The sequence below is a fragment of the Microtus oregoni genome, unplaced genomic scaffold (assembly GCF_018167655.1).
Source record: "Microtus oregoni isolate MIOR12 unplaced genomic scaffold, Mior012 000005F_ref0000423, whole genome shotgun sequence".
In the NCBI taxonomy this organism is placed as follows: domain Eukaryota; kingdom Metazoa; phylum Chordata; class Mammalia; order Rodentia; family Cricetidae; genus Microtus; species Microtus oregoni.
The window spans coordinates 19,114,990-19,130,842 of NW_024543064.1; the positions used below are offsets into that span (position 1 = coordinate 19,114,990).

Consider the following 15,853-nt stretch of genomic DNA (forward strand, 5'->3'; position numbering starts at 1 on the left):
ATCAGATATCCAAAGCTCAGGGAGTTTTTTGAAGTTTTGTGTTTTAACCTTTGAGAAAGCAGAACTAACAACCTCTTCCAAATCTGTATCATCAGGCAATAGGTAATACTTTTGAGATGTCTCCTGAAGCCCACGATAGCCCCAATTTTGTTGTGTTCGGTATCCAGAAGTCTTGCACAATTTGGTGTACAGGCCATACTTTTGATCTCTTCACTTGACTATGGTCATTCTGTTGTTTCTATTTTTCTTTAGTTTTGAGGCTGGGTTTCCTAAGGAAGCCCATGCTAGCCTCAAAGTCTAGGTCACCTAAACTGCTAATTTTCCTGCTGCCCACTGCCACCATGCTGTTTTATGCTGGGCTCGACATTGAACCCAGGACTGGTAAACGAGGCAAACACCACCTATGCTATATTCTCCAGCACAACGGCCAGTTATCGTAAAGTAAATCTCATTCCGGCTTTTAAGTTCAATTAACGTGGATCTTGGCAATATAAATTACAAAACTCTGCATGTCTTAAATCAGTCCAAATAGTGACCAGAGCAAGAAACCTCTTTCTGATCAATTAATAACACTAAAAGGCGATAAGCAGAAATACGTTAATACTAATAAAAAAGTGCTCTACATAGATGAGGCTGACCTGTAGCAGAGAAGACCTTGAGCTAATAATCCTGGCCTCAGCTTCCTGAGTTCTGAGTGACAGGGCGCCACCATTTTCCACTAATAGTACAATGTTAGGAAGAAACTGTAGCACAGTTTTAAAAGAAGCCCACTTCAGCCCTGCACAGTTTACGTCCATAATCCCAGTAGCTGGAGACTGAGGCAGGAAGATTGGCGACAGCACGATGTTAGCGGCTCAACCAAAAGCACTGCGGTCGTCCTCAGAGAAACTGAGGTGCAGCCCCCCCCCCTTTCCGCAGCTAATTGCCCCAGCACCCGAAGCCGCCGCGCACATTTCGTGGGCTGATCTCCGGATGCCCGCAGACGTCCTGGAGGGACGCTAACTCGTCTGATCACGTGACCTCGGCTTCCTAGCCCGCTGTTTCCACGCCCCGGCGGGAGCGTGCACCACCGGTCGACTCGCCCGAGCTCCCATCCCTCCGCCTCCCAGTCCGCAGGCGCAAAGCGTGGCCCCGCCCACCGGGTCGGAGGAGGTGTGTCCTCGCGCGAAGCGGTGACGTGTTCTTCCAGCGCCACGACGGGAGTCGGGAGTGGTAGAAGTAGGCTTCCCACGGAGTCCTAGGTGTTGAGTGAACGGAGAGACCCGCGGGAGGGGAAGCTGGGTGAGGAGTCGGCTGCGGGCGATACTGAGGGCCACCCGGAGGAGTGATTCTAAGATCACCAAGGTAACAGGTGCGGCTGCCGATGGGTGTAGTGATTGCTTAGCCTAGAATGAGAAATGGGTTGTAGGAGGAATTGAGTAGGAAGTTGTAGGCACCGTGATGTGCAGGATATTTGGAAGAAATCAGTGCACAGAAGATGGAAGAGAAAATGGGAACCCCCTTGTTCCAAAGGTCTCTCGTTGATTTGTACAGGCCTGGGGGGTGAAAGAGTAGACCAGTGTTTCGGGATTCAGGTGCTGGACTCTGTCCAACAGAGTCCCTTTAAGTCAGGTATATAGCAAGGATGACTTCTCTCTCTTTTCATTTATTCAAGGTTATCTGGTTGGTATTTTGTTCTGGGGTGATTTCTGACATACCAAGAGCTATGTCATGGATCAAAGAAGGAGAGCTGTCACTTTGGGAACGGTTCTGTGCCAATATCATAAAGGTAAGCAGTAGCCCAGAGGGCATGTTGACCTGTTGGATAGTTGGGTAATCTTATTAAAATTCATTATTAAATGTTAGCAATCCCTGCTGTTAAGTGGATTTTAGCAAAGAAACAAGATAATCTTAACGCAGGGCTGTATTTCTAGTGTTTACTGTTCCGAGTGAGTGACTTAGTTTTTATTTTTAAAGGCAATCCAGGATCTCTTAATATCATTGGACAACATAGACTGTTAGATTTGGTGTTGAATGTCAAAAGAACTAGCTGGTAGGATGTTTACTTGGTATGCACAAGACCCTGAGTTAGGAAGAAAAGAGAGAGAACATGAATATGAACAAGAGTGAACTGATATTTGTCTCCCTAGAGCAGTATTCTCACCTGTGGGTCATGACGGTCCTTTCACATGGGGCTACATCTCAGATATTCTGCATACCAGATATTTGCATTATGATTCATAGCAGTAGCAAAATTATGGTGGTGAAGTAGTAACGGAAATGATTTTATGGTTGGGGTCACCACAACATGAGGAACTGTATTAAAGGGTCACAGCATTAGGAAGGTTGAGAAACTTCATCAACTTTACCTTATACTATCTATGGTGTTACTCTGTTGATGGTTAAGATCACACACCTTTAATCCCAGCACTTGGGAGGCAGGGGCAGGCAGATCTCTGTGAGTTTGAGGCCAGTCCGGCCCACAAAGTGAGCTCCACGACAGCCAGGGCTGTTACACAGAGAAATCCTGTCTTGGGAAGAAAAAAAAAAGGTTAATAGGGAGGATGAAAATGACCAAAGTATAACATGTCTAACACTCATGGATGGAAAAGTTATAGTGAACTGCTTTATTTTGTACTATTGAAAAACAAAAGTATACCGAGTTCTCTTTCTCAGAGGTTTTATCTCAAAGTATGTTAATGATATTTATTTAGTGTGTGTGTGTGTGTGCGCGCGCGCATGTTGTTTGGAGGCACATATATGCCACAACACACGTATGGAGGTCAGAGAAGAACTTATAGTAGTCATTTTTTTTTCTCCTAGTATGTGCACTACTCCTGGGTCTCAAACTCAGGTTGCTGGGCTGGGCAGGAAGCACCTTTACCCACTGAGTTATATTACCAGCTCAGGGATTTTATCTGATTGTTCAAACCTATTAGTTCAAAATGTACTGTCCCCTTTTATCCCAAAGAGAATGAAATTGGCTCATTGTTTGTCTTATTCTATAGGCTGGCCCAGTGCCCAAACATATTGCATTCATAATGGATGGAAACCGTCGCTACGCCAAGAAGTGCCAGGTGGAACGGCAGGAGGGCCACTCTCAGGGCTTCAACAAGCTTGCTGAGGTGGGTGTGGGCAGCAGAACCGGAGGTGAATGATTTGCACTAGATGGAGTTGGAAATGAAACTGAGGTGCTGTGGTTTAAGTACTTTTGATTTTCGTTTTGCTGTATTGTTTGTTTGCCAGCCAAGAGTCTCGTACTGGCATTAACAAACTGTCGTCCTCACAGAATATTAGAGTTAATAACACACATCAGCCTTTTCCAGTCTTTAGTTTTACTGTCTTGTTTTATTGTGTGTCTTGTCTGGGCTACTATTAAATGTCTTAATATTTATACAATTGATGGGTCAGCAGGGACGGGTGCAGGCCACCAAGTCTGACCTTAGTTCATTCCCTGGAACACTTGTAAAAGGAGCAACCCTACTCTGGCAACCTATTTTCTAACCGTCGTAGACATTTTGTGTTCGGCATGACCTGACACACACATGCACAAATGTCAGAGTCACCTTTTCTAATCTAATTGCATACATCACTCTGATGACTTTACACTTGTCAGGCTTTTGGATTTTTGTTTTTCCCCTTTCTACCTATATCCTAGTGACAGAAATTTGTTTGCTTGCTTATTTATTTTTGAGGGTTTCTCTGTGTAGTCCTGGCTGGCTTGAAACTTCCTCTGTAGACCAAGCTGCCCCAAACTCACCTGCCTGCCTCTGGCTCCTGCGTTCTGAGATTAAAGCATGAGACATCACAAATGGTGATATTTATTTTAGAGACAGTGTCTTATATAGCAAGGCACCCTCAAAATCTGTAACCAAAGACAATATTGATCCCCTGCTCTAGAAGTGCTAGGATTACAGGCATGGTGCAACTGCTCCTGACTTTCATATTGTGCTGGCATTGAACCCGGGTTTTGTCACCAGCTGACCTACCTCCCCAACAGTCGTTTATTTATTTATTTCGACTTTTAAGAACTTTAGCCAGGTCAGGTGGTGATGGTGCATGCTTTTAATCCCAGCCCTTGAGGGAGGCAGAGGTAGGTGGATCTCTGTGAGTTTGAGGACAGCCAGGACTATTACACAGAGAAGCCCTGTCTCAACAAAAAGAAAAAAGAGCTGGGCGATGGTGGCGCACGCCTTTAATCCCAGCACTCGGGAGGCAGAGGCAGACGGATCTCTGTGAGTTCGAGACCAGCCTGGTCTACAGAGCGAGTTCTAGGACAGGCTCCAAAGCCACAGCGAAACCCTGTCTCAAAAAAACCAAAAAAATAAAAAAGAAAAAAAAAAAAAGAAAAGAAAAGAAATCAACACCAAAGTGAGCGCCTCCCTATGTATCCATGCTGGACTTGCACTCAGGGTCCTCAGCTCGCTGTGCTGTCGCTGCTCCCAGAAGCTCTTTTTTTTTTTTTTTTTTGGTTTTTCGAGACAGGGTTTCTCCGTAGCTTTTGGTTCCTGTCCTGGAACTAGCTCTTGTAGACCATCCTGGCCTCGAACTCACAGAGATCTGCCTGCCTCTGCCTCCTGAGTGCTGGGATTAAAGGCGTGCACCACCACCACCCAGCCCAGACGTGGTTCGGCTTTCAGAGCTGACTGATATGCGTGTATGCAATAGGTGACAGCAACAGTCTGCTTGCAGATGGTCATCTGGACAGTGAAACACAGGACGGCCTTTGCCACTGTACTTTCCCACCTGGCGTTCCAGCCTCGGGCTGCAGCATCAAGACGTTCCGTTCGTTCCGTTCTGGGCAGTAGTCCCTCACTTTTGTATTCTGTCTTGGCCCTCCTGTCAGGATGATTTTGTAATCCCTTTCCACAGAGAGAGAAGCCTAGACCCAGAAAGGCCTGCAGTTGTGAGTCCACGATGGAATTGCTGGGTAGAACTTTATGTTCTTGCTGAAGAGTGCTTTGGGATAAAATGCAGATCAGTTTTTTGATTTTTTTTTTGTTTTGTTTTGTTTTTGTTTTTTTTCGAGACAGGGTTTCTCTGTGGTTTTGGAGCCTGTCCTGGAACTAGCTCTTGTAGACCAGGCTGGTCTCGAACTCACAGAGATCCGCCGGCCTCTGCCTCCCGAGTGCTGGGATTAAAGGCGTGCGCCACCACCGCCCGGCCCCAGATCAGTTTTTTGTTTCCTGTAGCCCAGGGTAGCCTCAAGGCGAATAGGTAGCCCAGGCTGTGCTTAAACTCATGATCCTCCTATCCTCACCTCCCAGATGCTCAGATTGTAAGTGTTCACCTGCATGCCTGGAGCGATCTCTTCTGATATTTTTATTTATTTATTTATTTTGCGGCAGGATCTTATTACGTAGACTAGCTTTGATCCTTCTGCCCCAGCTTCTCAAATACTGGGATAATAGAACTGAGCCACCATAGGCAGCCTCAGGCTTTTCAGTTTCTTGAATGGTGACTTTCTTCCTAGTTGGTTTGTTATTCTAACATAAGTACTGATGTTGCCCTTGCTTTACTTGTCGGGGAGGAGACAAATCTTTGTTGCAACCATTCTCAGGGTGGAAGCATTGCTTACTTCTCCCCATTCCTCCCGAGTCCTAACTCTTTACCTTTTCCCCTCAGACTCTGCGCTGGTGTTTGAACCTGGGCATCCTAGAAGTGACTGTTTATGCATTCAGCATTGAGAACTTCAAACGTTCCCAGAGTGAGGTTGACGGGCTACTGGATCTAGCTCGACAGAAGTTCAGTTGCTTGATGGAAGAACAGTAAGCTGCTGTCCATATTGAAAATGTCTCCTTCCGCCACCTCTGAGCCCTCCCCCCAAGCCCTGAGCCTATTCAGGAGGATGACACCCAAGGTTGTCTACATGCACACACAGGAAAAACAGAACTATTACTAGTCTGTGCTTATTGTTGGGACATTAAATCACTGTGTAAAGAAGAGAGGGCCTTGTAAGTGGCCACAGAAAGTTAGTGACAGAGCCCAGCTGGGAACCCAGTCCTGGCTCCTCTGGGGCCTTTGCAGTTCCTCAGTAAACCTCAAGGACTTCTTTGCCTCTGTTCTCTGGGAATAAGCATTCTTGTGCCCTTCTTTTCACTTCACCAGCCTGTGGGGACAATAACACAGCTGCTTATCTCCAGTTTACAGGTAGGGAGAGATTGAGAGACACATAGGGGTTGAACTCAGAGAAGCCAGGATCATCAAAAGTGGGGTACTTTAATTGAAATCTAGGTCTTTTTAGATTTTGCTTTGATTAGACTGTACATGTTTTTTTAAAGGTTTATTTGATTATTATATGTATACATACACACACATACACACATATATCCACATATATGCCTGCATGCCAGAAGAGGGCACCAGGTCTCATTATAGATGGTTGTGAACCACCTTTTGGTTGCTGGAAATTGAACTCAGGACCCCTGGAAGAGCCGCCAGTGCTCTTAGCTGCTGAGTCATCTCCCCAGCCCCCATATTGATCTTTTGTAATCTAGTACAGCCTCGAAAATAGGTAAATGGTTCTTGTTTCACAGACTTTGACAAAATGTGGTTGAAGGTTATACAGGGCAGATGGGCCATGAACGTGGCCTTTGATCTGGATCACATCCTTCAGGACCCGCCATGGCTCCTACCCCACACTAATAAGCTTGTGCTTCGCAAACATAAAGCATACAAACCAGTGTTGTAGGCCCATCAAGATCAATAGAGGGCACCAGGTCCTATTGTCCTGGGACTTGGGAGAGTTAGGTTTGTCCCCAATTACAGGACATATGAGAGGTGATATTGTTGAAACTGCCAGATGAGGCTATTCCCTCATACTAGGGAGGTCCTGCTTACAGGCATAGCCAGCAAGATTCTGTCAAGCTGGGGTCAGTACTATTTAGCAAAGAAAAGGCTCCCACTATCAGATTAAACAGTCGCTGGCCTGTATTAGAGCTTGCCAGCAGTGAAGCAGGGGTTGCAGAAGGGTTTTAGCACTAGGAGTGGGGCCTAAGGCCCTGGCAAGGGGGGCTACCTCGACAGGGGCTCACTGGCCCTGGTCAGGTAATACTGGTTTGGGCGCTAGTACTATGGTCATTGGAGGTGTTACAACTCACAGGGTGAACAGAATCCCTATGTCTTTCCTTCCTGTATCATACAATCATAAACCCCAAGTATTGCCCGTTAACCGGTTAGCTCTCTTTTTTTTCTCAGTGAAAGTGATTGTGATTTCAGATTTTTCTGGTGTGGTACGGGCGAAAGAGACTAAGTCCTTTTTGTTAACCATCAAGTAGGAGACATTGGCATTGGTTTTATATCCCCAGGTATAAACATCAGGGCAAAGATCAGCAAGCCTGGCAGAATCAGGCCTCCTTGAGAGGATTTTAGATATGCTGAAGTTTTCATTTGGAAGGTCCTGGGTCATCCTGTGGATGTGCAGGCTTGACGTGAGACACATGGATCCAGGCTGCAATACCGTCCACTTTGAGGGCAGTAGGTGTAGGGTCCCTTCCAGCGAAGTTCAAGGTTCTGGGACTGGTGTCTCCAAACGTACACAGAATCGCCAACCTGGAACAGGTGTGAGATTTCCGGGTGCCCAGGCTGGTGTTGGGAGGTGCTGGCAGAGAAGCAGGGAGAGTAGCTTAGTCCAGCGGGCAGCAGCAGGGATAGTTAGGGCCCCTTTAGGGAGGGTCTAGTCTGGCCTGCAGCAGCAGGCTCTGGTCAGATAAATACCATTTTATGTCCCAAATCCTTCCCGACACCTATGGAGACAGTCCTGCTGCTCGCCCCTGGGAGCTTACGGCATTGGGAGTGAGAGGCCGTGCAGCTGAATCACTGTGGGAACGACGCTGTGAATGCTCAGTGTGCAGGCTCTTAAGTGGAGCCCCAGGTTTAGACCTGGCCTTGCTTCCATCCAGATTTCTGAACAGTTTGTCTTCTGGGCCTCAGTTTCCTTGTCTGTGAAGGGGACATAGAGTGTGTACTTCCAAGTCTGGTGCAGGGATTGAAATAGAGTATTTTGATCATCATTTAACACAACAAAATATGCATTCTCTGCTGTCATTATTATCTTACTTCACTAGAATATAACATGTTTGTATTATTAAGGCAGACAGATCTGGTTCAAGCCAGATGCGACATGAGAAGTTGCCTTGGACAGTCTCTGTTAGAGTCTCCGGGCTATGCTGACTGACTGTCAGAGTGTTGACACAGTTCTGAAATGATCCTCGTAACAGTGCCTGGCATGGCGAGCACTCAGAAGCTCCTGCTTGGTTCTTGCCCGAGTGCCTCCTGCTCGTCAGTGCCGCGTCACAGTGCCGCCTCTTCCCCTCTTCTTCCCCCATCAGGGAGAAGCTAAAGAAGCATGGGGTTTGTATCCGTGTCTTAGGCGATCTGCACTTGTTGCCCTTGGACCTCCAGGAGAAGATTGCACAGGCTGTCCAGGCTACTAAGAGCTACAACAAGTAAGTTCAGGCTGTCCCTTAAGGATGGCGCCCAGAGCCTCCTCGGTCTTTGCTGGGCATGAAGTCCAGCCAGGGGGTCAGTAGTTTGGTACGCTGCTTACCCTGAGGAAGAGACAGCTGCCTTAACATTTACCCACACACAAACCCAGTTCCTCATTGCATGTCCCCCCCCCCCTCCCCCCCGTGTGTGCACATCTGGGGAGGAGACAGCTGCCATACCATTGACCACGCACAAACCCAGTTCCTCATCACTTCCCCCGATGTGTGCACGTACAGACACACCACACATTCTTTTTTTTTTTTTTTTTTTGGTTTTTTTTTGAGACAGGGTTTCTCTGTGGTTTGGAGCCTGTCCTGGAACTAGCTCTTGTAGAGGTCCGCCTGCCTCTGCCTCCCAAGTGCTGGGATTAAAGGCGTGCGCCACCACCACCTGGCCTACACCACACATTCTTTAGTGTGACAAGAGTTGGCCAGGTGTGGTTTTACATCCCCTAATCCCACCACTCAATAGGCAGGAACAGGCATGGCTCTGTGGGTTTAAGGCAACCTGGACAACATGGAGAGACCTTGCCTCAAAAAAGAAATCCAACGGCTTAATTCTTGTCTCTATGTTTTTTAAGAATCTTATGTTATTTGTTTGGTTTTTCAAGACAAGGTTCTCTGTGGAGCTCTGGCTGTCCTGGAGCTTGCTCTGTAGACCATGCTGGCCTCAAACTCAAGAGATCCGCCTGCCTCTGTCTCTCAAATGCTGGAATCAAAGGCATGCACCACCACCACCCAGCTCAAGAATCTTTTCTGTTTTGCTCTTTGGCCCATTAACAAATTTAGAGGACAGAATTCAGCAATCCGCACAGCATTGTGCGTGGCTTTGAAATAATACTGTTTGGCGGTGATTATATTTTATATTCAGTCTTTTGCTATCCTTTGATTTTGCTAATATCACAGTAAATTTCTGTTCTTTGAGCTGGTTATCAGTAGAGGGGGAGACGGTTAGAAAGGCAAAGAAAGGTCATTTGGTTTTGATCTAATTAAATGAAGAACATGTTTATTGCAAGAGCTCTTAGAAATCATAAAACAACCACACAATCTCACCCTTCAAAAATATTCTGCGAATATGAAGTGCCAGTGTCCTTCCAGGGAATGGCTGCTCCGGAATCAGACTGTGGCTATCAGACCCTGTCCCTGTTTGGTGAACTGTTCTCTTCTGCCGTCCTCAGGTGTTTCCTCAATGTCTGCTTTGCATACACATCTCGTCATGAGATCACCAACGCTGTGAGAGAGATGGCTTGGGGAGTGGAGCAAGGTCTACTGGAACCCAGGTATCTGGGGTATCTTTCCTGGTAGCTGATAGGAAAGCTGGGGTCCACCAAGTTTTAAAACCTTTTCTGAGCCATGTACTTGGCCAGAGCTCAAATCAGGGGTATGTATGGAAAGATTTAAGAGATTTTCCCCAAATAGTGGTTAGGGTCTTCTAAGTATACTACACACCAACAACCCACTGAAAAACAGCAGAGCAGCTGCCAAGGCCATCCAGTCCAGTAAGAAGTGACACCCTCCTCGCCCTCGTTAACACTTTCCCAGTCATTCTTTTGTGTGCTTTGTCGGAAGAGAATCTTTCAGGCTTCTCATATTACAGTTTCATAACACGGGATTAAGATATTGTGAAGCATGGGTAGAGGGAGAAAGAAAGGGAATTTGTTTGTTTGTTTTTTTATTTTTCAAGACAATTTCTTTGTGTATCTTTGGAGTCTGTCCTGGAACTCACTCTGTATTCTAGGCTGGCCTTGAACACGCAGAGATCCTCCTATCTCTGCCTCTAGAGTGCTCGGACTAAAGGAGTGTGCCACCACCACCTGGCTAGGAAAGGAAATTTTTAATCATTACCAGCATAATGGAATCCTAATTATTAAGGCTTGGCGTAATAGAGGAATTTTTGAAGCCATCTGTCTATTTGGCCTGTTTCTGATAATATTAGTAAATTAGTAATAGTGACAGTAAAATAAATAGTAGCAGAAATGTTGAGGTAATGTGTCATGTTCTCTGTTTACTGTGAGACAGTCCAGCCTTTTTTATTTGTTTGTTTGTTTTTTGTTTTTCAAGACACAGTTTCTCTGAGTAGTCTTTGTTGTCCTGGAACTCACTTTGTAGACCAGGCTGGCCTGAACCGACAGAAATCCACCTGCTTCTGTTTCCCAAATTCTGGGGCTAAAGGTGTGTGCCACCACCACCCAGAGGTCCTTTTATTTTATTGATGTGAAAACTGTGAGTACCATATCCGACGTCAGCACCAATTCCAGTCATTGTCTTTTATATTTATTATGTGAGCTCTTGGGATGCAGGCAATTTTCTGATTTCTTTTTCTAGTATAATATGATTGGCTGGAAACTAAAGTCATGGAGTTGGGCTGGGCCTATAATCCTGTCGACTTAGAGAGGCTCACAAGTTGGCAGCCTAAAAGCAGAGCTCCTGGGAGGCTGGGGCTTGTTTGTGGGGCACTTGCTTGGTAGGTGGACGACCTTGGGCTTGGTCACGTGAACAAACAAGAAGACAGTTCGCCCTTTTTTATTTCATTTTATTTTGTTTGTCCTTTTTTAACGAAATGACTAATGCTTCGCCAGAGGGTACCCTCAGAGTCCAGAGTATCGGGTCCCCGGGAGCTGGAGCTGCCTGTGGTGCTGGAAACTGAGCTCAGTTGTCTGGCAGAGTAGCAGTCCTTCTTACCCATGAGCCATCTCTCCAGCCCCACAAAGTGCTATTTTCTTTCTTCATGTTTTCATATAGGGTCTCACTATGCACCTGGCTGGTTGGAACTTGCTGTGTAGATCACCAGGCCTGCCTGCCTCTGTCTCCCATGTGCCAGGATTAAGGATATGTGCTACTCTGCTGGCTCAACCTTTTATTTATTCATTTTTGTAATACAAGCTTTAGGTAAGCACATTGCTCTATATAAGAAGATAAGTGGTGAGAATACAAAGATCTCCTTTTTTCTATGTTTGGAGCTCTAGTAAAGAAAACAGACGTGGGCTGGAGAGATGGCTCAGTGGTTAAGAGCACTAGCTGCTCTTCCAGAGGTCCTGAGTTCAATTTCCGGCAAGCACATGGTGGCTCACAACCATCTGTAATGAGATCTGGCGCCCTCTTCTGGCATGTGGGCATACATGGAAGCAGAATGTTGCATACATCATAAATAAATAAATAAATAAATCTTTTTTAAAAAGTAAAGAAAACAGATGTTAATCAAGATACAAATTAGCACACATAATGGTGACACATATCACAAAGGCATTGGTCATGGTACTGCAAGGATTTATGATAAATGGAATATTCTTGGTAGAGAAGGCCTTCCTCCTGGAACAGTGACCTAAGAGGGAAGAAGCAGCAGTAACTAGGGCAAGGCAGAGCTATGAGTGAGGTGAGCCTTGGTCAGAGCAACTCTTTTTTTTTTTTTTTTCTTTTTTGGTTTTTCGAGACAGGGTTTCTCTGTGGCTTTGGAGCCTGTCCTGGAACTAGCTCTGTAGACCAGGCTGGTCTCGAACTCACAGAGATCCGCCTGCCTCTGCCTCCCGAGTGCTGGGATTAAAGGCGTGCGCCACCACCGCCCGGCTGGTCAGAGCAACTCTTGAATAATGGTACCACTCGAAGGGAGTTGGATTGTGGTAGTGCTGGAATGGACAAAGCAACCTGTACTGAGGGGAAGAATTCGAATCAGTGGACTGGTTCTGGAGAAAGGATATGTTATCCAGGATGTTTGACCTGTTAGGGTCCCACATTGGAGTGACATCTGTTGGGGTCCAACCTCGACAGGGTTTGCATGTTCCAGGGTAGGGGCATGTGGATTAGAAACACCAGGCATACAAAACAGAGATACAAAAGAAATAGAGACACAGAATAGAACCAGGAGGGCAATCGGTGCATATTGAATTTTTCCGCATTTATTTTCCATATGCTTATATATCCTAATCCAAAAAGGCGGGAAGAGGGCAAAAGACAGCTTTAGTGTGATACAAAGAACAAACAGAGCAATACCTCTTCAGTACCTGAAGCATCAAGCAGCTGACACCCTGAGTTAAATATTCTGTTTGTTTAGGCAGGATGACACCTTAGGCCAAGTATCCTGTAGGCAGGAACTCTCTGGGTCAAACCTCCTGTCACAACCTTGAAGGAGCAGGAATCTGCCTCTTTAGCCCATTTTTAATACCCAAAACACCAAGTAACCACACTGGGGTTAAGGTCAAGACACCTTGTTAGTAGCCACACCTTAAGTCAAGCCTCAGTAACCTTGAAGGAGCAAGACTAGGCCTGAACTCTGATCTTTAGACAAGGTGGGCTCCCACATTGACCCATGGAGTTTAACAGTGTGCTTAGGAACCCTAGACAGGATCCCATTTAAGGAACAGCCAAGTTTGGTTCTGGGCTTGTCACACAGCGAAGATGTTGGATCAGTGGTCCAGGGGGGTAAGGACCAGAGGTACTCCAGCAGGAAGGTTGATGGGGTGCGGAGAAGAAGAGGGAGCTAGAAAGTCTGCTGTGAGTAGAAGGCCAAGGGTGGAGTTCTGAGAAACTGTAGGACAGATTGGCACTTAGAAGAAAAATGGGCAGTCTGTGTTACAGAACCCAGAAGATAAAATTTGTTGGTAGAGATTGAGAAGGAGGTGGGCACAGGTCGGCGTGACAGTGCTAATTAGGTTGTAGATTAGAGATTGGCTGGTGGGGGAACTGAGCTGTTGGCTAAGTGGGTGGGTCTAGAAGGCAGTCAAGCTGTTCAGGCAGGAGAGGAACATACAGTAGTGGGGATATGTTTGACCCTAGCATGCGCAAGTTCCTAGTACTTCCTAGCTTCAGAGAGACAGAAAACATGAGAACATACATATGTAGATGCAAGTGATTGGTGATTAGCTTAGGAGTAATTTCATAGTTCATTATATTATGTTTATGATTCATGGTTTGACTAGTCTTATATGTATAAAATAATAATTAAAGTGATAGTGGAAAATATCTATGCTAGAAGGAAAACTCTAACTTAGCAGGCCGATTTAATACGTATTTGCTCCTGGGAACTCTGATCTGACCCCGGGACAGCTTTAACCTCACCCTGTGCTTCAGTGTCCACTGTCTTGCATCTTGCCCACCTCCCAGGAAGTGTTTCCTAACCGTCTTCCGGACTCCAGCGTTTTGTAATCTGCCTCTATGGGGCTGTCATGTTACCGGGTAGATAGAATCACCAGGGTTGAGACCAACGTCTCAGCCCAGCACCTTCTGCAGCTTGATTCTCAGCTTATACTGAGCTCATCAGTGCCTAGGCTGTACTCTGTACTCCAAATTGAGACAAGTCTCCTTTTATATCAGCGTTATAGAAGGAGGTTAAACCAAATAGCTAGATTTTCTGTTCTCTTGGTACTAGTAGCTATTATCCAACTCCTTTTTTCTTTAGGATAAAGACCATCTATTTATTTATTTATTTATTTATTTTTTAATATTTATTTATTTGTTATGTATACAATATTCTGTCTGTATGCCCAAAGGCCAGAAGAGGGCACAAGACCTCATTACAGATGGTTGTGAGCCACCATGTGGTTGCTGGGAATTGAACTCAGGACCTTTGGAAGAGCAGGCAATGCTCTTAACCTCTGAGCCATCTCTCCAGCCCCTTATTTATTTATTTTTAAGAAAGAAAATTAACAGGTGGTAGCTGGTAGTGGCATACACCTTTAATCTCAGCACTTGGGAGGCAGAAGCAGGTGGATCTCTGAATTTAAAGCCAGCCTGGTCTACAAAGTGAGTTCCAGAACAGCTAGGGCACACAGAGAAATCCTATCTCAGAAAACAAAGAACAAAACAAAACAAATTTACTAGTTGTTTGTTAGTTTAGGATTAGAGAAGAAGGAATAAAGGTTGACCCTCAGGGTTGGTCAGTAAACTGTTAGGGAGTTACTTTGAATAGGCTGCTTGGCCTCCTGTGGTCTTCTGTCCTCTGTGTGAAGTAATAATGTGATTGTTTACTGAGTAAGTGCGAGGGCCATTTGCATTTTCTGTGTTTTGGTTTTTGTTTTTTGTTATTTATTTGGTTTTTCAAGACAGAGTTTTTCTGTGTAACAGCCCTGTCTGTCCTGGACCTCACTCTGTAGACCAGGCTGGCCTCGAACTCAAAGATCCACTTGCCTCTGCCTCCCAAGTGCTGGGATTAAAGGCGTGCGCCACCTTTAATCCCAGTTTTAAAATAAGTACCCTTCAAAGAGCAATGCCTAAATTCTTGATCCTCCTCCTCCAGTCTCCTGAATGCTGAAGCTATAGGCATTTCTGTCATACTCTGTGCTCAGATACTGTTATTCCCTAGACTCTAGAATGGATATATTGTTTTTATCTTATTTATCTGTTTAATTTATGTGTTTTCTGCATGCCACAGTGCATGAGTGAAGGTCAGGACAGCCTCCAGGTGTGGCTCCTCGCCTCTCCACCTTACTCGAGATGAGGTCTCTGCTGCTGTGTCTACCTCTCCCCATACAGACACTTGATTTCCTGTATCTGGTTTTTACAGGATCTGGAGAGCCAGCCTCCAGTCATCAGCAACAATTTCACATACTGAGCCATCTTCCTAGCCCTTATCTTCATTTTCAAGATGAGAACATAAAAGCAGAAAGAGTACTTTTCCTAAATTTACATGGTTGGCACACCTGCCTTGGGATCTTTCAGTTTGGTGTAATGACTGTCTTATAGGAAGGCTGAAGTGGACACAGGAATCTAACAATGAAAGCAGCTAACAGGCTGGAGGGATGATTCTAATTTCTCATTATTACAAATGGTGAAATCCAGCCAGCATGGTAACGCACGCCTTTACCCAGCATTCCTTAGGCAGAGGCAGACAGATCTCTGTGAGTTCCGGGACAGCCAGGGCTACACAGAGAAGCCCCATCAAACAACAAAACAAAAACAAATGGTAAAATCCTTGAGCTTAACTGTTGTCTGCATCTTCATCTCCTCCTCTGGAGCTGGGGCTAGAGATGCCTGTTCACATTGTTGTTATCAGGGTTGACAGATTGCTTGTTTTGTTTTTCGTCTTCCTAGTGCTGGGGGTCAAATCTAGAACCTTAAATATGCTAGATAAGTGTTCTACCATTCCAACCCTCACGTCTGTTTTATTTTGGTGAATACAGACAGTTTGGGGATGGATTGTCTTAACTGTAATCTGTAGTAATAGGATGGGCGGGGCTGCGTCCCCAGCACCCTGGCTGCCTGGCTAGCTTATACTCCGAAATAATTACACGGACACTGTATTCTTTTAAACACTGCTTGGCCCATTATATCTAGCCTCTTCTCGGCTAACTCTCGTACCTGGACTAGCCCATTTCCAATCATGTGTTGTAGCACCCCAAGGTGCGCTTACAGGGAAGATTCTAGCCTACCATCCTGGGTTGGAGCTGAATCGTGTC

The 15,853-nt window shown here is 45.7% G+C and overlaps 1 protein-coding gene across 3 annotated transcripts in view; it reads left to right on the plus strand.

Moving 5' to 3' along the window:
• The first annotated feature begins 1,176 nt into the window (after positions 1-1,176).
• Dhdds (dehydrodolichyl diphosphate synthase subunit) overlaps positions 1,177-15,853 on the plus strand; it is a 31,305-nt gene continuing 16,628 nt past the window's right edge. For 2 of the 3 annotated variants that reach the window (XM_041652857.1, XM_041652859.1), the window contains exons 1-6: positions 1,177-1,344; positions 1,655-1,768; positions 2,988-3,104; positions 5,605-5,747; positions 8,310-8,426; positions 9,644-9,745. In XM_041652857.1, coding sequence (XP_041508791.1) covers positions 1,706-1,768; positions 2,988-3,104; positions 5,605-5,747; positions 8,310-8,426; positions 9,644-9,745 — 542 coding nt within the window. In that variant the 5' untranslated portion in view covers positions 1,177-1,344; positions 1,655-1,705. Of the gene's footprint in view, positions 1,352-1,654; positions 1,769-2,987; positions 3,105-5,604; positions 5,748-8,309; positions 8,427-9,643; positions 9,746-15,853 lie in introns of all 3 variants that reach the window. The other variant, XM_041652858.1, reaches the window with a different exon arrangement.